Source organism: Ictalurus punctatus, chromosome 23, assembly GCF_001660625.3.
Source record: "Ictalurus punctatus breed USDA103 chromosome 23, Coco_2.0, whole genome shotgun sequence".
NCBI lineage: Eukaryota > Metazoa > Chordata > Actinopteri > Siluriformes > Ictaluridae > Ictalurus > Ictalurus punctatus.
In genome coordinates, this window is record NC_030438.2 from 2,024,248 (window position 1) to 2,049,126 (window position 24,879).

The 24,879-nt window shown below is 38.1% G+C and overlaps 1 protein-coding gene across 1 annotated transcript in view; it reads left to right on the forward strand.

The window, feature by feature from the left end:
- Positions 1 to 24,879, forward strand: part of LOC108256453 (contactin-associated protein-like 2) — a 133,883-nt gene that overhangs the window by 72,956 nt on the left and 36,048 nt on the right. Inside the window, exons 11-15 of the mRNA XM_017453351.3 lie at positions 2,677 to 2,783; positions 4,229 to 4,348; positions 6,047 to 6,247; positions 18,394 to 18,550; positions 21,740 to 21,867. Coding sequence (XP_017308840.1) covers positions 2,677 to 2,783; positions 4,229 to 4,348; positions 6,047 to 6,247; positions 18,394 to 18,550; positions 21,740 to 21,867 — 713 coding nt within the window. The remainder of the gene's footprint in view (positions 1 to 2,676; positions 2,784 to 4,228; positions 4,349 to 6,046; positions 6,248 to 18,393; positions 18,551 to 21,739; positions 21,868 to 24,879) is intronic.

A 24,879-nucleotide genomic window follows, 5' to 3' on the forward strand; every position in this document is an offset into this window, starting at 1 on the left:
AGCACACTGATGTCGGGGTCAAACATGGCTGATGTTCCTGCTAAACTGGGCTACTTTTCACTTGTTGCAGGTTTACCACAGAGGTTGGACATTTGTCTGTAATTATGTCAATGTTTTGCAAGCAGAATAATTAAGCCGGAGATTTTTTTTCTTTAATGTGAACAGTAATTGCATAGTGTCGTGAAGCAGACAGACTGTCACGTAATTTACGTCATGGAGGTTATGACGGATGCAAGTGCAGTTAAAGACCTTTATTAGAACGAGACAGGCAGACAAATCTAAATCCCGATACAAGCGCATGGTCAAAACAGGCAATGGGTCAAGCGATCTACAAACAGGCATAAATTAGGCAAGGTTAGAAACCAGAACGCTAAACGAGAAACAAAGTCAATAAACATGAATCGAGACCGAGAACAAGGAGAATACACTTAATACTGCGCGATGTGCAAAGAGACACGAGGGGTTTAAATGACGAACGTGATCAGGGGTGAAACACGGGACAGCTGAAAACAATAATGACATACGGGAAACAACCGATAACAATACGGGACGGAGACGGGACATAACAAAAGCATGTGTCCAAAGTAAACAAAGTCGATGTCATTGAAGACCAAAAAGCGTGCGTTCGCTAAGCTCTCACGCACCGGGCTCGCGCTCCAAGCTCGCACAACGGGTTCGCGCAATGAGCTTGCACTTCGGTTTTCCGAGCACGCTGAATACTGATGCAGGTTTTTTTGGTTTGTTTGTTTTATTAAAACCAATGTTGCAGCATACTTCATTAACTCAATTTAGCATCTCATGACCTTCTTAAATTGTGTACTACTGTGTGTATAAAAAACCATAAAATAAACATTTTTATTGGTCTGTAAATTGCAACATTTAACAGTAGATACGGCATTTTTCACTCCTGTCAAAGTTTCACATGTCATGAGTCAGACATATGGACACATGTCTAGGGTTTCTTATTTCATGAAAAACATTATACAATAGTGATTTCTGGTCCACTAATTTGATTGGACAAGCTGCATCCAAAGAGTGCTGATATTTTGTGTAATAACACTGGTACATTTCACCATTTGTATCCCTCCACTTGTCTGTGTTTTGCTACATAAAATTCAATCCATCCATTTTCCGTACTACTTATCCTACACAGGGTCGCGGGGAGCCTGGAGCCTGGAGCCTATCTCAGGGGACTTGGGGCACAGGGCGGAGGACACCCTGGAAGGGGTGCCAGCCAATCGCAGGGCACAAACACTCACACACTATGGATAATTTAGAGATGCCAATCGGCCTACAAAGCATGTCTTTAGACTCGGGGAGGAAACCGGAGTTCCCCTGAAGCATGAGGAGAACATGCTAACTCCAACCCCCCAACCCTGGAGGTGCAAGGCAAACGTGTTAACCACGAAGCCACCCTGCATCCCACATAAAATTCCAATTGTAGCGATAGCTGTGGCTTCTTTGAGAACTATTTTTGTTGATGGATCAAAGCTGAACAAAATGTCTGGCCATATTGTGTCTAAAATGTCAGTTACTCAATATTAATAGATTGTTTATAGAACAGTTGTTTTCCAGCGATATTACACTCGCATCGTAATTGTTTGCAAATCGCTGTTGTATATGCAGAATAACGCACTCAAGACAATGCAGTTATACAAGAATAATACTTTTCAAGGTGGTAAAGACGGTCCACTTTGCATCACGCATCATGCATCACACCATAGCAGCATGCATTACTTTAGTATAACTGCATGTTCTTCCTTACATAACAGCATCTCTGACAGTAGTGCTGGCTGAATTCAACTTATCTCATTCTAATATATTAGATGATGATGATTTTCACTCACAGGGACTTGTATGGTGGACAATCCACATAATCTAATCTACTAATAAACAGATTCAAAAACACGTTCTACATAGACATACAGAATTGTAGATATGATGAAGCTTTCTGTAAATAGATGCTTACTTTACTTTTATTGAAGGAATCTGGTGTGTCAGCTTGTATTCTACCACAGACAGAGACTTTGCACCTTTTGATTTCTCCGTAAATTAGTTTTTTGTGTCTTATTTATATCGGTGAAAGAAAGGCAAAACATACGTGATAGCAAGTTATAACAAAAACTGACTTGTATCACGGGCGTTCAGACAATCCCCATTTTGTATTGGGTTGTATCACACCACCCTGCTATTGTTGCTAAAATATGCACAGTGTGTCTCCAAGAATGCCAAAGGGACATTGTCTGTTAGGAATCTGTATTTCTGCACATTGACTATGACTGATGCTAATTTTCTGTCTCATGTCTGTGTTTCTACTGCTAATGATGCCAGTACAACTTGCATAAAGGAAACTCTTTGATTAAAGGATGTTGTGCCTAAAAGAAACTGCAGTTTATATAAATTCTGAAAATAGACACACTCCAACAAAAAGTGTAGACCAGGCATGAACGTGCCGTTCAGTTCTCACTACCTTATTATTCAGCCCAGAAACTAACGATGTTTTCCAATAAGCATATCAAACACATCATAAGACAGGTGGTCCCTCGGGGATGCGCACTAATTTGCCCTGTTTTACCCCAAGGCGAAGCTATGTGACTTTGAACAGAAGGACAAAGATGCAGTGGTATTTAATGTGAGGCTGATTTTATGCTAATGATTCTCTGTCCTGCTTTCCAGATGTTTGCCCAATCACTGCGAACATGGAGGAAGGTGCACTCAGACCTGGGATACCTTCAGCTGCTCCTGTGATGGCATCGGGTACACCGGAGCTACCTGTCACTCCTGTATGTATAAACAGGCCTGTAATTCTAGTAACTCCATTCAGCCACTCATATGAAATGTGTTTCAAATTCCCCTCTCAGCACCTGGCATGCTCCACAGCTCAACAAGTAGTAGACTTTTTTTTTTTTTTTTTTTTTGTATACAGGGCCACCTACACAATATTATGCAGTTGGCTTTAATATTATGGTCGCTCAGTGTACATTGCCATGTGCCTATGTTTTTATCTGAGTCTCATCTCCACCTGGACTGTCCTGTTATCAGGTTATGTTCCTGATTGTGTCCAGGAGTTCACACCATAATTAGTTTGTCAGTTTATACCATCCTGTGCCTTTGTCCTATTGCAAAGTCTTGCCATTTTTATGTGCATTAATGAGCCTTATTTTCTCTGATTCCATGTTCTCTAATTCTGTGTACATTCTGGTTTTGCAAACATTCTGGTTGAACAAACTAAGAATTGCATTGTCCAAGGAAGCTTGTGTGTATACAAGCAAAGTTCTTGAAACTTGAATTCTAAACAGTATGTAAGGCTCTTCTGCTCATCACTGAGAGAGGTATTTGAAACACTGATTAGGTAGTTTGAAAGTTAACTTTTTGCTTAAAGTGTGCTTAAAAAGCTGCATTCATAGCGAAAACTTATGTTGGCTTAAAGTTGACATGAACCAGACAAGGAAGTAGACAGGGGTGCTTGAAATGAATTTCTTCTTTGAGTTCACAGACATTTTTAATGGAATTGCCTTTTTAATGTCGACTGGCACAAACCTTGAAGCTTTCTTTATTCCATTGATTCCGAGGCTATATGAAGAATGGATTCTTTACAGCGCCACCTACTCTACAGCGAAATCATTCGACATCTAACCTGAGCTTCTTTGTGATTGTTGACTTATGCGACTCGTGCTGTCTAAAAAAAGTCCACAAAGAGGAATCTTTACATATCGCATTAAGCAGCTCTGCCTTGAATAACCTTTTCATCATTTCATAATTTAAAAGAGATGAAACTATGCACTAAGACGGTCCTAACCTGAAATTCATTGCATATTCCTAGTTGCTTGTTTCCAATGACGAGACATCTCATATGTTGGCTGTCTTAAATGGTCATGATTCAGTTCTGCCAAACCTTGCATGCACTTTAGCCAATCAGTAACAAGCATGTGATGTTCAATAAGAACCTACACTTTTACTTTTGAGATAAAATCGATGTGGTTCTGGTTTTGCTGTCACATTTTGGTTTGCTGTTGTGTGTGTGTGTGTTTGTTTTTTTCGTCTGTTGTCATGTTTGACAATTTCTTTCGGTTTGGTTTGCTGTTGTAGTTGTGCAGTTGTGTTTTCTGATTTGCTGTCGCGTGTTTTGATTGTTATTGTGTTTCGCGCTTACTGACCACAACATGAAATACTACCGCTAATTCGGGTTTTAAACGGACCGGTCAGTCTTATTTTCTTTTCCCTTTAGCTATCTATGAGCAGTCGTGTGAGGCTTATAAGCACATTGGGAACACGTCAGACATCTACTGGATCGATCCAGATGGCAGTGGACCTCTAGGACCATTCAGAGTCATCTGCAACATGACAGGTAATTTACACAGTATCCTCCCAATGATTCCACTATTGAGAACCAATTTTATTTCCGCAGTCATTGAACACCAAGGCCATTTTGGCAAATTATATTTATAAACGTATAAAGATTATAGCAGCACATTAACTGAGTCAGTATCTGATTGTAGTCAATAAGAAATTGACCGGAGCATACATGCGGTAGTTTTTGGGAAATGCTTCATTTTTCCTAATGCTTTATTCGTGTACATACATAGAGCCTTTAAAACACATTCATAAGCATGGCATAAATCTTTTTTTAAGTAATGCTGTAGAATTCATGGAAGACTTGTCGAAATTTGTTAGGTAGTACTATGTGACTTTTTTCTTTGCACGAACGAGAGAAGAAAACTCTGTCATTATGTGTAGACTGAAAAAAAGATGGTTACACTTTGAGAAGGTACCACCTTCACTTGATGAGCATTGAAGTCCATGGTCGTGTAAGAGGTAGATACATTTCCCAAAAGATAGGATCTGATGGATAGTTCATAAAGGGTTTTTCGGTAATGATAATTTCCAAAATTACAAATACAATGATAATTTAAGGTACTCTTTTCTCTTTCATGTAAAGACTAAACAATATACATCATAGAAACCTGGTTAAATAAGTCCCATTCTTTACCCTGGCTGGCAGACTACAGAAAACAACAAGCTTGTCTATTCATAAGCAAACCCATGGTGAGATTTTAAAGAAAAACACAGTCCCTTAATGCCAGGGACATACTAGACCTTTTTTTTTTTGTTATTATTTTAACTGATTTTAAAACCGTGGGAGACCACAGGCATAAGGACAGTTCCAACTGATTTTTAACATAATAATCCTCCAAAAGCACACGCTCGATGATTCGGCCAGACCGCCAGACCGCACACCTGTCGATTGTAGTAACGATTTCACAGACACGAGATCTCACAGAAACTCGCGTTTTATCAAACGTGACTCCAGAAGAAAAACAAATATATACAGGACGATCGACATTGTCAGCTGGCTCTCCTGGTGTGCGTTGCATTTTGCAGCAAAAAAAAAACAAAAAGGAGACGCAAAATAGCAATCTTAGCAAAACCTTATTTACAAAACATCCCCTACATGATCGCCGTTTCTTTGTAAACACACACAGAGTCATCTCTCCCATGGCACGTTTGCGGCTGCCATGTTTCTGCTATAAAAGCACGTGACACCCGCGTTGGTGACGCTTGCTCGCTCTCGTTACCTATCGCCGGTATCCCGCCTCTGGCAGGCCGATCAAGAGTTTGATGTCGACATGTTTGATATTTACGATTTGAGATCGGGGAGCCTCCGACTCGATCCAGAGCAGTAAAATATCACTTTTCTTTTAGACACTTTCTGTTTGAAGTCTTTCATTCATTTTAATAGTTTCCAGGTGCCGGTGAATACGTATAGTCGAGGGGAATTACAATGCATCATCAAAGTTTGGGACTAAAGAGCAAATGAACAAAATCTTGGTATATTTTTAAGTAAAAGTGTTAATTAAAACAATTTACATTTATCTGTAGTCCTTAAATACATGGAGTTCAAGTAATAGAATGGCAATCAACACACAGTTAACTGGCGATACAAAAATGCTATATGCAATATCACACAAATTATTTCAACATCTTATGGGTTTTTTTAGTTTTTTTTTTTTTTAATTAAAATTAATTTTACAATTTCAAAAAACAGAGGACAAGGTGTGGACGATGGTGGTGAACAGTCTGCCGGCTCAGACAACTGTATCGGGTTCGAGCAGGGAGAGACGCACAGTGCTGCATCTAAACTATAGTGCCACCACAGAGCAGATCAGAGCCATCACAGATGCTGCAGAACACTGCGAGCAGTACATCGCCTACATCTGCCGCTCCTCACGTCTGCTCAACACACCCGGTGAGTGACGAGTCAAGAGTCCTTACTTTGTCATTCGCATATTTACGTTGGGCACACTGGGCATTGAAATGCTAGTGATGAGGCCCATATTTAGACATTGACAGTATAAGCTCTTATTAGAGATAATAATAAGTACATGTTTAGATATGAATGGTTGAGATGATGTGTAATGTCATATGCTAACTCAAAACAGTGGTGGACAAGGGCAGAGTAAAAGTGACGTGCTATTAAGTAAGGCGGAACAGTAAATATGAGTAAAATTAAAGCTGTAAGCGGAGATGAACGGGCCCCCGCGCCCAGGTGCACGTCGGGGCTGCTCTGCCAGGGGTATGCCATTACATTTTTTTTAGCACTTCATAACACTTGCATGTTGTTAATTCTTGCTCAGATTTTGCCATTTCCAGGCCTCGTACTTTAATATACTCCTCCAAGAGATTTAATCCGATCAACTTAATATTCAGTCAGTCTAATCTAAAGGCCTCGTTGATGGTAAATTGCAAAGCTTTTTGAGTTTTCACTGCACAGCATGGACGTGGTGGTCTGACAAAATTCGATATTTCACCATGAAACAGGAAGTTATCATAACGAATACATACCAATGTTCAATATCCACCAAACTTCGTGTTTGATCCGAACGCTGGCCTGAAGACAGCTACATGCCAATATTCGGTTATAGTCATAGCACCACCTACTGCCAACAGGAAATTACATGTTTTACATTGTGATAGACTCCTAACAACGTATAAGTGCTACAAAGTGCAAAAAAAAAATTTAATAGCGTTCCTCTGGCAGAGCAGCCCAAACGTGCACCAGGGGTGAGGGGACCCTTCATTGCTGCTTGCAGCTTTAATTAAGTTTGGACTTTGACCAGCGCCAGAGTGGACACTGCAGCAGTTCTTCTTTTTCTTCTTCTTCTTCTTTGTCTCAAATAAAAAGGGGGGCCACTTCTACACTTTGACACTTTCTCATTGCTGCTTCTTTCTGCACTTTCCTATTGTCACTCCTATTGCGATTCTGTTGCATGAATTCCTTTCATGTTACCACATGAATCATTTGTGCTCTCTGGATGTCATGTCACGTTTTATAATCACTCATTTCCCTCTTATTTCCCTGCTGTTGCAACTTCACATCCTTGCGGGTGTGCTTAACAGGCATTAACACAAAAAGAATGAATGTAGTAACACCTCTTGTTCATGGTGTGTATGTTGATAGCAATTGTGTAGTGTGCGGTGGTCCTGAATGCATGCATGCATTCCTCTACTGCCCGTCTTTCCAGCCTAGGAAGCCAAATAGAATGCAGTAGAGATTGTTGTCTGCTGTTTATGAGCATTTCGTCAACATTGCACAGTAATTCTGTTTAGGTTTTCTCCCAATCAGAATAATAAAGCAACACGACGGTGAGTTTGTTTCGCTAGAAATATATAGAACACTGTCAGCATCATCTTGTGATTCTGCACCTCTGGGACAATGCATCTCTGAGGTTCTATGTGAGATATTTCGTCTGGTCTGTGATTCCAATATCAGATTGTCTGTTACTCTTTTATATTTCATTTTGAACACACAAACAGTGTTTAATTTGATCCATAATGATACAGTTTCAGGTAAGTGCCTCAGCTACCATCATCATTTTTAAAGTGAATATCTCTTAAGATATCAAAAGTAATTTGAGAGAGATGTGTTCCAGGGGAAATGGTTTTCATCTCAAGTACAAAACCAATTTTATCAGAACTAGTGCTCGATGGAAAATAGACCCCCATCCATTATTCTCTCAGGCTTAAACAACAATAAGGTTGTATAAGGTCTGGAAATCTTCCCCTTTTTCTGGACTGGGATTCAAATAAATAAATAAATAAATAAATAAATAAATAAATGTACAAGGTAGATCATACAGGTTTGTGTTTTTATCTTAATAGTATGTACATTCACCGATATCTCAAAGGATTTAAAAAACAAACACTGATTAAAAACCTTTATTTACTGTGCTGTAATGCTTATTCTATTGTTACCGATAGTTATGCCTTCAATGTTGATAGCATTAGAAGATGAGTAAAGGTATCGTATGCAAATTTTGAGCGTTTTGTTCCAGAATGTCCTGCAAATGTGAAATGCTGTGCAGCTATATTGCTGTAAGAAGCCTGTCCAGTTTACATACTTGAATGTGCGTGACTTTACATAAGGTTACATGTAACTTGCGTATAAATGAAGATTTAAGAATTAAGAATGTACTTCGTTGTAGTGTGCAGTAGTGTTGTGTCCGAGTCCAGCTTTGTCGAGTTCGAGTCGAGACTAAGTCCTTAACCGACCGAGTCCGAGTCCAAGTCTGAGTCCTTAACGGTCGAGTCCGCCCGAGTCCAGAAAGTAATTAAATTGAAAAAAGATTTGAAATTGCAATTGTAAACTCAACACTGAGCTGTTCAATTAATATTTTAACCTTCACAAACCAATGGCAACATAAATGTAACAAAAAATACCTTATAAATCTTACCATTGCCATTTAATATTTTTATTTCATGTCATCAGCACCTCAACCAGTTTCATATAAAAAAAAAAAAATGGTTTCAAAGAAAAAAGTGATATAGAGTTATATGTAGAACTTTTATTATACACACCTCAGATTTTTCCCCCCAACTGTTTACATTCACTTAAAAGGAACCCTGACTATGAAGACTTGTAGGCCTTAACATGCAACAATTCATGCATAAATGTCAGGATGACTTGGATCAGTGGATTACTATGACGCCTCACATGAGGTGAGTTGCCTCCGTTTCGTAAGCGTTTGTTTGTACATCGGTGCTCTGACAGACATTGATTGTAGCCGCTGTTGTCGTTGTATCTCAAAAACGGTTTATATCAATCTAATCACAAGAATCTTAGCTTTCCAAAGATATGAGTACCTTCAAACAAACAGAGGCTGTGTACATAGCATAGATTTAGGTCATAACATGGCGACAGCGTGCTGGCGGGCCGTCTGAATTTTACTAGCATAAAGAATATGATGGCGAGATGGCTGATAATCTCTAAAAACACTGAAATTAGGATACGTTTCATCATAAAAACGATAGTTTAATCGATATGCTTACCTTGAACAACAAACACTCTCGGTTGGCATAGGCGTGCAGTTGCTACACAGACACCGTCGATTTTGCCCTACTCTCACCTCCTCACCTTTCTGGTCATCTTCATTTTGATGTACATTTTGAGTAATGTCTTCCATATTAGCCTCCTTGCTTATGTTATGCTATGCTAATGAAGAAATGACACCTGTTAAACTCACCTCCGCATGTCTTTTACAATCATTCAACCAACCATGGGCAATCGAAAAGTCGCTGTTGAAAACTTGCAAAACTGTTGTTATTTTTGACCCCTATGAAGCAGGGGTACACTTTAGTGAAATCTTGGGGGAAGTGCATTGTGTATTTTCTTTAGTTTTGGTGGGGGGTTATTTTGGACACTCTGCCATGACGTTGCATAGCACTACAGAGATACTGATTCTACAGCGGTCCACTGAATTGATGGATGAACTGAAGAGAGAGCGAGGTCAACTTTAAAGCCCGCCCACAGAAAAAAACTGCTAGGTCTATCTAGCAGAAATCAGGATACGTGCTGTGCCACTCTCTCCCTCTTGTCACTCGGGCTGAGTCCGAAACGACATATATTTCGCCTACTATACAGTAGGTAAGTATGAGGTTTCGGACGCAGCCTCGCTCCATGCTCTTACTGGTCTCTCGCTCTATCTCAAAAAATCCATTTCCGGGAAATCGTATATAATTTGCGGCCGTCGTGACGCTGCTGAAGAGGTGGGAAGTCTGTTTATGTTGTTATTTATTCTTTATCTTTCTTTTCTTCGACTGTACGTGGAAAAATTACTGAGTCCAAAATGTCGGTCCGTGTCAAGTTCGAGTACAAATTTACCCGAATGCGTGAGAAGGCCGAGTTCGTTTATAATCGGACTCGAGTCCAGTCGAGTCCGGGATCGAGTACCCCAACTCTAGTGTGCAGTGAATATATAAACAGTTATTTAGGAAATATTTGCACGTAAACATAGCCAGCGTGAAAGTTTAGCCAAGTGTCGAATTAAGACTGAGAATTAGTGAGAAGTGATAAATAAACAAAATATAATGCAAACTCGTCGGGGAACTGTAGATGACATCGTAATTTCCCTGCCTATGAACATCGGTGTACGTATTATCTACCTTTAAATTATGAGGAAAAATTACGACAAGTGCAAAGTATGAGAATTTTATCACTCTGAACATGTAGAAGTAATGAATAGCAGGTGTTTATCAGCGGGATTTCGATGCACCTCATGGCCATGAATCTTTTTATTAAGTCTCTGATCTGGCACTCAGTAACCTTTTAGTTTACATCCAATTTATTTTAATAGAAAAAGCTATTTTCTGTTGGAACTGTAAATATGTTAATGAAGTGATGGAGGCGTTTGCACCTTGCATTCTCGGATATTAGAAAAACTGTCTTGTCTATCCTTATTAATGTTTCTGACAGGAATGCCATCTGTGTATGTAGAGGATCAAACAGCAGGGCAAGTGTGAAATTCTTGCATATTCAAGCCCACGTCTCCTTATGAAGCAATTTATGACTCTGACAAACAAACTCCCACCAAGCAGTTATTTTCATTGAACTGTCTGAATCTCTAAACCAATATGAGTCCAAATTTATAACTGTCTCAAATCAGCATACTTACTGAAATCAGCATAGTTCATATGCTCTACATCTTTCTTTTTTCTTATTGGTAATGTTTTACTATAAGATCTAAAAATAATTCCATTAATACTTAACTAATGCTTTCATAATGAGGAATTAATACATGCACTAATACTTAACACATCAGGAAATAATGAGGTGTATGCATTAACACCTAGCCGAGTCATTAATAATGATAATAACTAAGTATTAACATCATGTTTATTCATTATGGTAATGAATACCACGCAATATTAATAGACACAATTTACATTATCAAGTGTCTGTGTATAAACAATTCAGGCTAACCCAAATTATAGGCTATAATATAAGTTCAGACAATTGGAGACCCATTTGTAGTTTTGTTTTCCAGCACTCCTAACTCTAAACTAAACTCTAACACCGGAAATACAAATAAAATATTACGTCATATATATATATTTTAAAAGTTTATATACAGTATAGTTCTAAAATTACACCTATGCACAACTTTAAGTTAGGCCTCAACAAGTACTTTTATTTACATATTCCACAGTCCTTACCATGGCGTAATATATGAATAAATATTTATAGCATCACCCCGGTAACGTGGTTTTGTGTTCGATCATGCTGTATCAAACCAAGTTGTTAGTGGCCTTAGATTCAAATTGCAAATTGTTGTGTGACCTAAAGTTTGGGTTGAGCATCACTGTGTACAAAAATGTGATAATGTAAATTTGTTTTGTACACACTTCATTATTTCCTGATGTTATTCGTGAGTTATTGGCCATTAATTCATCCTTACAGAATAATTCGTTAAGTATTAATGAATGCTTAAAATTCGTACATTTTTATTGTGTGAAATTTTGCAGAATTGCCAGAGCTGTTCATGTTGATGGCTTAAAAAAAAAAAAAAAAAAAAAAATTATTGGTGTTTCAATATTTAGTTCACTATACTTTGCTGAAACAAAGGAGTATGTCCATTTCACTTGGGCACTACCCGCACGGCCTCACTGCCTATGCCAGAGAAAGGTCATTTGTCATATCCATCAGTCACCTGTAATTTGCGAAATGGGTGTCACGGCATTCTACCTGCCAAACGTCGGCCTTCTGACACGAAGAACAACGGCAAATTTGGGGGGAAAAATCAGAGAAGGAGGACAAACCCAAAGACTGTACTTCCTCCACTGATGCAGCATCTGTCCAATGGCTGCAAAATACATAGAACAGATGTCTGGCCATGCAACATCCTCATACCTCATTAACAGCTGACAACTATGGCCTTGGATTCTTCTTGTTTATGGTCATTGTTAGTCATGCAGACTGCATTGTGACTTTGTTTCTATAAAACCTAAAGCATATGTTCTATCAAGCACCTTGTATTTTGTTCGGTAGTCTTTCCCAAAGCGAATTAGTGTGACACATGCGGAGGTGCTCGTAATCCCTCATTAGCCTGTCAAAGCAGGAAGCAGGTGGGCAGCAGTATAGACTAGTACCTGTAAAGTGGAGAATTTAAGATTTCTGTCCTGTTTTGTGTCCGACATGAAGCTGCCAGTATTTGATGGAGGACATTGTTTTTCATGCAGCATGTTTAGTAACTGTTACCTGGTCTATGGTGTCAGCAAATGCTTTAATGCTCTCTTGTGTGGGACTTTGTCAGTTTAGCTTTTAAGAAACTGTCATTTAATCATTGAGAACATTTCATTGCACACCATGCAAAAAGAGTGGAGAAGGAAACAATGATTTTGTTTATGTTCTCTTCTCTCAGAAAGTGTAGATTAGCCCCTCTAGGCCTTTTTCTAGTGCTACAGGAATCACTTTTTTTATTGTGTCAGCTCTGTTTATTATTTTTTTTTTTTAAATAAAAATATATATATATATTCGCAATTACCGAGCCTTCTAGCAAACTGACACTCGTTCACACAACACCAATTCAAAAGGACACATTGATTTGAAAGAAGAAGAAAAAAAAACAGACTGAAATATTTCAACCTATTTTAACTGCAGTGCTTTCACTGTGTCATCTCTAAATAAGGTCTGTGAATCAGAGGCTTAAAATGGAAAAAAAAAATGTTATGTATTCTGTGCTGTGGATAAAAGCAGCAGCCTAATGGTGAGAGAGAGAAAAAAAACCACCCTCTCAATATCTGTAGTCAATAAGATGCTTGAGTCATACTCATAACTCCACAGATTATTTTCAGGCATATGACCTGAGGAAGCAATACCTGCAAAAACAAAACAAAACAAAACAAAAAAACACACCTTTACACTGTAAATGCCACCGTGCTTTCCCTTTATTTTTTATTTTTCTTGTATGTGATTTTATAGATTAAAGAATGTAAAAACGTTGGGTTTTTCGGAAACGGATCGTAGTCCGATAATCTGTTTTGTGTCTGATGTGTACCGGAATGTACAATACATTTCCATAAATTAACACATTTTAGAGGAATTGCTAATATGTTATTGATATTCTAAGCTGATTTTTTTTTACACATTGGAATAAGTGCAATGTGGCCTATAACCTAAAATGTACACCTGCAGTATAACATCTTGCCTTTAGACAAGTCAGCAGAGATAGACCAGACATGAGCTCAATGCTCTGCTAATAAATAAACCATATCTTTCATAAAGGAACATGCTGCTGGTCTTTAGTGCACAGTTCACAGGGAATCGCCACAGCACTAATATATACTGTATATATTTTCTATATGTTCCAACATATACAAATTATTGCTAAAGTTAGAAAGGTAACATACAAAAAACAGTTACTAGGACATATTTCAACTACCCTGCACTTGTCCTTTTAATAACATCGAGTAGACCGTTGTCTAGTGTGGTTCAGTAGGACTGTGTTCACTAGATATTAAATAATTTTATTCTACAGGATGTTAGCCATTGTGACTTTAATTATAGGAAATGGTTTAGTTGTGTGTACAGAATATGGCCTAAAGCAGTGATTTCTCCACATGCATATTGCAATATTTTGTATGCATATGCAATATTTTCTGTCGAGTAGCAAAACACTCTTAATAATGACTGGATCAGTTAAATTTTAGGATAGCCGAGTAGCTTCTTCATAGCTGATATGCAGTTTGTGGAAATGTTACTCCTCCATGTGTAGACTGATGAAAATAATTAGTACAATTTTGGCTAATTTGCATTTGCTTTCTTAAGTAAAATTAATTTACTAGTCATTTACAAGTCATAAATTACAGAAATGTTGCACAGGTAAAACAAGTCAATCAAACCTTTTGCTTTTTTTATCTTAAGTATGAGGTTCAGCATAATTTATTTGTTTGTTTGTTTCGTGTAAGAATGCTTAAATAAATTATGTAACTCTAACTTTAACTGCTTCTAGTAGAGCTAAAATGATTGAAATAAAAAAAAAAGCATCGAACTGATTGAAAAACACGCACAAAAAAAAGGGGTGAACTAAGAAAACGTCACAGAAACACTTGATATTGCAAAATATTTCATAACACAATAGCTGTATGCCTTAAAGCAACACAAAACCAGAAATGAAGAAAGGAAATCAACCCTTCTATAACACTCAAAATTAAATGTGTTTGATTTATTTATTTATTTATTTTTTTACGAAATATCACAAAAAATCCACAATCATTAAAGCAGTATACAAAAAAATCTAATAATAATGTGTATAAAAGAATAAAATAACTACAATTCAGTACCGCATAAAATTACAGAGTAGATCATTAAGACAGAACTCTCAAGACATCGTCGTAAAAAGAAATACGATAGAACATTTTAAGAAATGATTGCTCATAAATTAACCATAAAATTCAGCATCTTATAAACTGAAGCTTATTTTCTCCTTTTATTTGTTTCTTCTGTGTCTGAAGCTGCTCAGGGCCCAGATCAAAATCAGCACCACACACTGTGGACATGCTGAGGAAGCCCACATTGAAGCACACACTCCAGGGCTCTCTGGACCAGGTAGAATAGTACAAACACACGTGGCTGTACATGCGCACTGTTTCACATACATTATCACAGTGTTGCTCCAGCTATTAAACCAAATAAACGTCAGAGTGGAGAAAAACTGTGACCTCGGTGACTTTGATCGTGCCGGTTTGAGTATTTCAGAGACTGCTGAAGACAGATACATCTCCTGGATGGGATGTAAACTGTGTGTTGGTGTACAGCATGAAGCTAGACGAGTATAACAGACTTGAAACACTTAAAATATTACAAATCACAAATGTATCTGTCTGTCTTTAGATATTTTTTTCTTCCAAATCATTCGTATTATGGCATCAATGAGACCTTGTAATATATCGCATTGCTCAGCCCTATCAGTTCAATTGTCCAGCTATTGATAGATATTAGATTTTAGCCCCCAGTGTATCACCGTAATTAGAGATCACTGCTTCTATGACCATGTTGCTATTTTCACGCTAGCCAGCTATATTCCAATATGTTTTAGGACCGCTTACAGAGTAATGGTTAAACAGATGTGACAACTATGCAAGAGAAATGTTTGTCGTACGAGTGGATACAAAACATTAATTCCATCAGCTGATAATTGAAACTTAAATCCATGGTAGACAGTGTGGATTTTATCCAGAAATTCACGTTGGCGACTTTTAGTAATTCACTTCATGTCCAGGGAGAGAAATTTTCTGTCAGAGGTTTTATGAATGGTCATAAAATTGTGGATGAGGCTCCGGCTCCAAAAAGTGCTGAGTAAAAAAAGGGGGCTCGTGAAAAAGGGGCTGCTCACTTCATCACAATAAGACCTGCCTTTTCAGAATGGTTGTGGCTTATTCTCTAAGTGTTTTATCCCACTGCGAGAAAAACTGGCACGGTCCTTTTTTTAAATTTTTTTAAATTTTTTTTATTTTTTTGTAGAAATGCTTTCAGGTAGAGATCAAGAACCCTGCAATTGTAAACAGATGTAAGTTTTTTCCACAAGGCTAAAGGACTATTTTTCCACTCAGTCACTTCCTGTTACTCTTTACCGCTGATGTTATAGTAACAGTGGCATAGTCCCTGAATAATAATTTTTTTCTTTCTTTTTTTTAATTATATATTTTTTTTTATCCAGTGTCACCTTTACAGACCACTCAAGAAGAATCCTGTTTATTGACATGTGAAGGACATAGGCTTCTCAAGTGATAGCAATTCAAAAGACATACATTACCTATAAATCATGTTACTTCATTTTTTTTTTTTTTTTTTTACAGAAATATTGCAAAAGTTTATTCATGGCCTGGTGCACTCGCAGGTGACCTGATTCCTTTAAGTCACCGCATTGTTTCCTGTAACAGCTTTCGATGACAGCTATAGGCTTTAGGGGGTGCCTCGTCTTAAGACTACCCTACAGCGAAAATGGCAACCCTATTCCTCATTGCATTTTTGTAAGAATAAATAAATAAATAAATAAATAAAATTCTGCAGGCCTCTTCTGTCATCTCTTTTGAATGAGAATGTGCCATTCCATCCTTTTGAATTTTTTAAGCAACCTATTAAAATATAAAAAGAATTTCGGATATCACACTCATCACTTGTGGCATGTATGCACAGGAACTTTTTCCAGTGGTGGTGGAAAAAGTTACAATAATGAAATATATGAACGTGCTAATAAGAATATAGGAGAGCTCATTTGTCTCTTGTCTTTCGAGAAATTAGGTTATTTGTAGATCACACGTGTGAAATTCTCCATTTATTGGTCCCTTGTGGGCCCTACCACTTTGTTCCAAATTCCAGTGGACTTCAGAATTCCAAATTCCTTTTGAGACCGTTCAGTGGTGGCTGTAAGTTGGAGGTTTCATCCAGTGTCTCGTTCCCTTCTCAGGGAACAGGGTTACATGGATAACCCAGATGTATGTTTGTTTCACCTCCTGCTCTTGGGTCAGTTCACAGTCAAATAACTTTCTCCCTGCAAGCAAATTTCGCCAGCGTTTGCTTGGAAACGGACCAAGACCACCTCACTCTTACACTTTCAGACCGGTTATTTTGGTCCTCACTCAAGTGCCTCTGATGAGTTCTCACCTGCTCAAACAAGCCACATTAAATGGGAAACATGCCAGAAGCATGAACATTGTGCTTTGAATTGATGTGGAAATGATTGGAGTATATCTGCATCTGCAGATTGTGGATGTGAAATGTAAACATATGTTATCTTGTCCAAGTCCTTTTCCCAAGTCAGTTCCATAAACAAAGTAGCTTCAGCTACCGCAGTTTAAATAGAATTTTTTGCCATTTCGATGCAGATATGAACAAACGTCCTTCAATTATGGCTTACATCCTAAATGTAATAGATATATTTAGCATGATCTATTACAGTGCTGACATACAACCGGGTGCTTTTAAAACTTGGTTTTATATTGAATATTCTCTTTGATCTCTCATGAACTAAATATCTAAAGTAGTCAAAAATACAATTTGTCCCACAGGATCGAACTGCACCTATCACTGTTTCGATTATGGATTATGACTACGATTCTTGGATTCACCATAATAAACCTTAAATGAAACCCTGTGTAGGATCAGCCATACAGAAAATGGATGGGATGGATATTATTAAAGATTTTAATAGCCTTTTCTAAGTCAGCAACATTAATTTTTTTATTTATTTATTTATTTTTTTAAAGGATTTTTAATTACAGGTTTAGTTGAAGTGTGTTCTCTGATCTTCAGTGGAGTGATAAGTGTATGTTTGTTCATTTTTGGACATTTTGAATTTAAACGGAATAGTCATATGCCCAGTGTAAAATCTGCTGACTACTTCTTGTGGCATCATAAAGAACATGTCTGGCGTTAATAAAGTGAATTGATTTCACCGTAGTTACTGAATAATTTAGAGGCACTACTGAGTAATATGCTTTAAAATGCATCACTGAGAAGGGAAATTAAGGGAAGAATGGGAAAGGAAAAAGTGTAAACATTTCTCCTCAGCAAATGTGCCTTAGAGATACTAAGTTCACATGCGCTCAGTCTGGGCCCTGATGACAGGGCCGACCACTCAGGAGTACAATTCTCTTATTTAGTGGGGTCAAGAACTCTGAGTCTACTGCAATGGCTTTACTTTTCTGTTGTTGTTTTTGTTGAAAACTATATGTGCCTGTGTGTGAAACGGCATCCTGCACAAGTTTAATCTTAAAACCAGCAGTGTCCTGTGCAGTTCCATGATAAAGCCACGAAAAACAATATGCTCGTATTACAATCCCGTGACCTTCACTGCAATGTCACTAATTGAAGGGGAAAGGCCAGATCCGTTTCCATTATATACCGTATATGTAGCTTTTGGATGTGTAAATTCTACAACTTGAATGTGAAGCTACTTTTCAAATGTGCTGTTTTGGATGTGAACGATCTGATGTTTAGTTAGTGATTTGTTTAATGCAGAATCACAGTGCTGTCAGTGCCTATTTACATACACTCATATTTCATCCAATGTACCGAATGTGGTTGAGGTGTGTGTGTGTGGGTTTGTTTTTTTACAGACGGAAGTCCCTACACATGGTGGGTTGGCAGAGGTAACGAAAAGCACTTCTACTGGGGTGGTTCGGCACCAGGAATCAAGAAATGCGCCTGTGGAATCGAACGCAATTGCACAGACTCCAAATTCCACTGTAACTGTGATGCTGATCACAAACAGTGGTGAGTGAATTCACTGTTTAACACATCTCATAGTGGTTCACCTTTTCTTTGTGCGTCACCAAATTAAGAAGGGGTTTCACATGGTAGCTAAAACCAGGTCGGATTAAGAAGGGACATGGGAAGCCATTGTACATTGGGGATTGGATTGCATATGAATGACAAATGCCAATGATAGGTTAATGTTGATTTGAAAAAAATATATAAATAAAATAAAAATACTATCTCTGACATTCAAACTCAAAAATTTCAGGTATCACATTAACTGAATGCATTGCATCGTCTCAATGTGAGACTACCCATAGATTGGCTGCTTTCTACTCCATAGGGAAATTCTCCCATGCACCCATAGGGAGCATTTCATTCTGCAGAGTGATATAGGACACTTCGCTGCAAGGGATAAACGGTACAGGCAAAGCGGTCCCCAGTATAAAGGAAATTCCAAATAAATCTAGAGTTGTTCATGGTCTGGTTAGGTCTCAGGAATTTTTTTTTTTTTCCAGGCTATTTTTTTTCTTTTTTTCCACTCCCTTATGACACTGAGCAGTCTTTACCTGTTGTCCCTCACATTCTGAGGGCAGACCTTTCTCTCCAGGGGTGGCGCTTAGAGACAATGCAGGAGCCTCCACTCCCAAGTGGTGGATAAAATATGGGATTGATTTGGCAAGTCAGACATCAATCTCTTTGCATCGCAAGAAAACATGCTTGTATGCATTTCCTCCAGTGAAACAGATCCTTCCCACATTGGAGAGGGAGCGTCAGGATCCTTCCCACAATGGAGAGAGAGCATCTCACATACTAGTGGCTACATAATAGTATCAAGGAAATAAAGGTATGCTCAATTAAACAATGAAAAAGTGAGAAAGTTAGTTCTATCTCAGAATGAATGCCATGTGGTTCACCCACATTGAGAGCTGTAGCAAATTTACCTGCTAAAATATCAAACCTTAGATCTAAAGTCATTGCCACTATTCAGAATGTGAAGACATCCTCTATGAGAGAATTTCCCCTTTATAAGTGCAGATGTTTGAGCAGTGACAAAAAAGACCTTGTGCCTTTCCAATGCAATTGCAAATATGCAATACTTCTCATCTCTGTTCTTAGCAGTATAGACAATTAGATTTTGAATCGGGACACTGTGAACTGAATGGCAAACATTGTGCTGCCATCCCTGCCATTACATATAGGTCAAAATTACCCGTCGTGTTTATCATATCAGACAGAGATTTCTAGATTTCTAGTGCACTGTTGTGAGTGCTCAGCAGGAAGAGAAGATTGTTTACTGCTGTGCTACATTAATGTGCGCATTTTAAACTCAGGAATGTGTCGGTTTTGGTGTCCCACACGCTGAGAGTCAGACTTTAAACTATCATCGTGTATCAAAGGAGTGCCCATGCACTGATTCCACTGTGGGAGTAATTACCTACTCCGACTGTGGAAGCATGGGAAATAACACTATCCAACTGTTAAATTATGCCATTAACCCTTACTCACACGCTTCCTTTGGGGTTTATAAGTAGACAATAAAAGTTAAATTAATGTGCATCATAGTTGCTATTTAATTTTCTATTATACCCAATGCATTACATTTGTTTGAAATACGTCATTGAACTACAACACCCATAAGCCATTGCATGTCACATGCTCTCTGCATGCACAATGTCCATGACCATGAGCACCTGAATCATGTTGGTGTCTAATTGCCAGTTATACAAGTCACGTATTGTATAGCAATCGTTGTCAGTCTTTAGTTGTTGTCACTCTTCTCTTGTGTTATGGTCATGTTGTCTAGCCTTGTTGTTTCTTTTTCATGTTTCCTAGTCTTTGTGTCTCATCTGTCTCACTGTAAATAAACATTTACTTGCATTTGCATGTGTCTCCTCTACCATTTCTGACAAATGGATCCAACAGGACATGTCCTATTTCATCAGGTGATCTAGAGGTCACTAATGGTCCAAATACAGCACTTTCCTTTGTTTAATGTTATTTATTTATGATGGTGCAGCAACATCTTACAAAGCTGTTCAAAATATTGGCTTTATTTGGCTGGAACTATACACTGGTCACAGACAGATTGCTATTACGACCGTTAATATTTTTAAAAGAAAAATACACTCACCGGCCACTTTAATAGGAAAATCTGTAACGCTGCTCATTTACGCAGTTATCCAATCTGAAGCAGGGACCTGTCTTGGAACAGTAAAGGTGGTCAAGAGGCGGACACACTGTCCAACCAGCCATTCATGCGCATGCTCTGACTCCAAAGTCTCTAATGTGCAGGTCCTGGCTCTGATTTCTGGGATGCAAAGCTACACATTGGAAGTAAATGGTGCCATGTTGTTAACTCTTATATGCAGTCATTGGTTTCAGCACTACTTATAAAATCCAGAGCTTTAGGTTGTAGGTTCCTGTTCTAACCATGCTGTTATGTATATTATTTAGCCATGAATGTGGGCAATTAGCCAAAATTTATACAGTGTGTCTTAAATAGCCTCAATAGTACATAATGGATGATGATGATATTAAAACATATATGTATGTATTAAACATAACAGGTATGTTTAATGCTTCATAGAATGAATGATTTTTTTCTTAATAGTGTCATATATCAGAGAAAGAACTCTGAACTACAGTTCCCAGCAGCCACTGCATCATGGTCACATGACCACCTGCACCGGAATCATTTTTCTGTTAACGCGCACTCATGGATATAGCCACTGTTTGCACTGCATTCCTTGTCTTTGCCGTTGTCTCTGTAGCCGTGTTTTGTTCTTTAGTTTATGTTTAAGCTTTGCCACAGTGTTTTGCCCCATAGTCCTGGTGTCTTTTTGCACTTTGTTTAGTTCATTAAACTTTCAAATCTGCACTTGCATCCGTCTCAACCTACATAATGTGACAAATAGACGCATTCATATTTGTTCCCTGTGATTTTCTGTTGTTGCACGTACTGCATTTCTGCTGTTAAAAGGTCATGTGGATACACAAAATGGAGCCTCTAAAGTTATACACTATTAGACCATTATAGATGTCACAAAAATTGTTCTACTGTAATTACAGTTATATACAAAATTCATTTTAACAGTGAAAAGGGGCAGTTTGAGTTTGCAATATTAAACAGTGGAGTCAAATCTCATGTACATTCCTGGTAGCTGTCATCAGTTTCCATTAATGTAGCATTTTCCTTCTCCACAGGCGAGAGGACTCGGGGCTTCTGGTATATAAGGACCACTTACCTGTGAGTCAGGTGGCTGTAGGGGATACAAATCGAGTCGGATCAGAGGCCAAGCTCACTGTGGGAGCTCTGCAATGTTATGGAGACCGTGAGTTAATTTCTCTACATTTTAAATGCAGTTTAAATGCATTAAAACACATTCTATTGTGTGAAAAGCTGAATAGGGACATTTGAGTCCTTGCACATCACATCAGCATTGAAGTGCAAGGACTCAGATGAAGAGGAGGATATTAACTGAGTCAGTAAAAAAAAAAAAATTAATAAGGTTATAAAAATCTTTGTTCATGTTACACTTTTGCATTTTGGATCAAAATCACTTTTCTATAGAAACCTGCTGTAGATAAGAATGGCTAAATGTGAATATTTAACCAAAGACCTGTATTTATAATAAAATCAAATTGTTAATAAATGTACTATAAAACTATGAAAAGTATATATTTTTTTTTAAATGTAATAAAAAATAATTAAGTCTTTTAGTTCAAGTTTAACTAGTATATATTTAACTTGAACTTACTCTTCAAAAGCTTGTAGAGATTACAAGTAGTATATAAAAAAAAAATCTCTTCCACCAGTTAAGATACAAGTAATTACAGTATAGAGATTGACAGCATGCCTGACTCAGCTGAACGAAGGACTCATGATGTCTTCCGGACATTAGCGAAATATGCCAGAGTGAAACAATTCAAAGCTTTAAATGTCGTAAGCAGGACTTTGTAGTTCTTAAAAGCCAGCCACACTCGCTTGAATGAGACTGGACTAATAAAGCAAGAATTTCTTTTCCGGTTATGGACATGGGCTGCTGTGTTCTGAAATAGCTTAAATATCCGTAAAGAGACAACAGCTGGCCAGCATCCGTGGCTTCCAGCTCTGTAAGTGTTTTGGAGCTCAAGCACACCCAATATTATTATTTAGGCCAATTTGAACATATGCACTAATCACTGTTCTTTGTTATGGAAGACCCATGATGGAGAATAATGACACTAGTATTAACAAGGGCTGTACAATTAATCAAATATCGATCAAGATTACGATTTTGACTGCCCACGATTAAATGAACATGATTGACTGCGATATTGCCGTTTAAAGTTCGCTTTATAGAAAACTCCACTGCAGATCAAATCAAGCGCTTATTAAATTTGCAGCCAATTACCATAGAGCGGCGCAGGGATGATGTCATTTTGTAGTGACAAAACCTAGAAATGGGAGTAGCGTTTTAACGCTCGAGCTGCCAGTTTCGCTGCGAGCTCCAGCGCTTGCGCGAGGGGAAATCATGACACTAGCATGATGCTAAATGGCACTACGGAGGTTGTTGGATATTAAACCTCATCATGCCGAACAGGGAAAAACTTTGCAGATAAACTCGGGGCTCTACAGTGCGACCATTTCACTCACGTTTGCGATGAAAAGTATTTTGTGCGACAGTGAATAAATGTTTATTTGCACCGGTGCCTCGCTCGCTACCGGCATCTAAAGCTTGTGTAAAATCATGCCTATTTATAGGCCTGCTGTGATCAGGTGACGTGGCAATTAAGCGCGTCGCGTGATACACATATGGCACCTGTGGACCGCGCCGTCAGCCTTATCATCTTCAGCGAGACTGCATGTCAGTTATTTGTGTAAAGAAACAAAAAGACGCTTCATTTCCTCTCTATTTTCTCAAAATCTCTGGACTTTTCTATCCCTTTAAATAAAGAGAAGAAAAAAAGAATGAGCCAGAGAGAGAAGTATGAGTGAGAGAATTCAGGAAGTGTGTTACACCTTGCTCCCGTTTCATCACGGGGGTGGAGGAGTGCACACTTTCTGCGTGAAGTGTCTAGGGATGGATAAATCAATAGTTTTTTTATATAAAGGACAAAAGTTTGTATCCCCCAGGAGGTTTTGATGTGTCTATATTTTGCAGTCATTCTACAAATACCATCGAATTATGTGATGTTAAAAATGAAATGTGTGAGTATTCTGTAGCAAACTGCCAAAATCGACAACAATAAAAAAAAAAAAGTTAGAATAGTGTTGCCTTGACCTTTAAGACCTGAGAAGGAGTATATGTGGTCTGTCTCAGTGTAAACAAATGCCAAAAAGAATGGAGAAAGATTCACAGAGTAACTCGGTAAGAAGAGGAGAGAATACTGAAGCCGGCGGCAGTTTTAATGGCAAGGTTTAGGCATAGAAGTTATTAAAGAAGGAAAAGAGCTAGCTCAGGAATAATATATGTGCTTTTTTATGTGTGAAAGCACAGTGCATTTTAAAAATGGTGGTTATTTTCAACACCAACCGCAATGTGAATCCCTACAGCTGCCAGACCGGAAACAAGAGCACAAGCACGGTGCCTAATCATCCCACTGGTTTCATCACTGCATGAAATGTGTTTTCATGCCTCATTATTCCTGTTAATTGCTTTGGGCTCATTATTCAGATTAGCTGCAGTCACCTGTTTGGCAAGAGTGTAAGGCTAAATTCTTCCAGTACATTTTCCACTTTCACTTTTTTTTTTACCCCTTTCACACCTGTGGCTCAGCTTGGCGGAAAATAAGGACAAAAATAATTTCCGATCATGCAAAGCCATGTTGGAGAATCAATCTTCCGAACATTTCTGAACTCTCCTTCCTCCTGTCCACCGAGGTGTTGCAGCCATGTTATACATTATACATAAAGCCAATGAAATCCTCTTAGAGGAGAGCTGAGTCTGTAGAGATTTTAAATATAGTCCTATGTGCTTCAAAGGACTACGTGAAAAACGGCAGTGCTGAATTAGTGGATGAAACTGTTATTGTGTATTCACCACCTTAATTATTTTTGAAGCTGAGGTGGGAAGAGAGTGGGCCAATAGGCAGATTAATGCTTGAAGCCTTACTATGGCAATGCACAGTCTCATATTTCTGGACCTTCCAAAACGGTTTCTCAGTTTTTTCGGATTATGGACAGTCACATGAATTTTGTACCTAATGTAAATTTATTTAGAACTCTAAAAAAAAAAAACAGCAGAATACTTAATTTTGCTCTGATTACTAGACTGATATATAATTATGTATACTCAATCGCCACTGTATTAGAAGCACTTGTACCCCTACTCATTCATACAACTATCCAGTGAGCCAGTCAT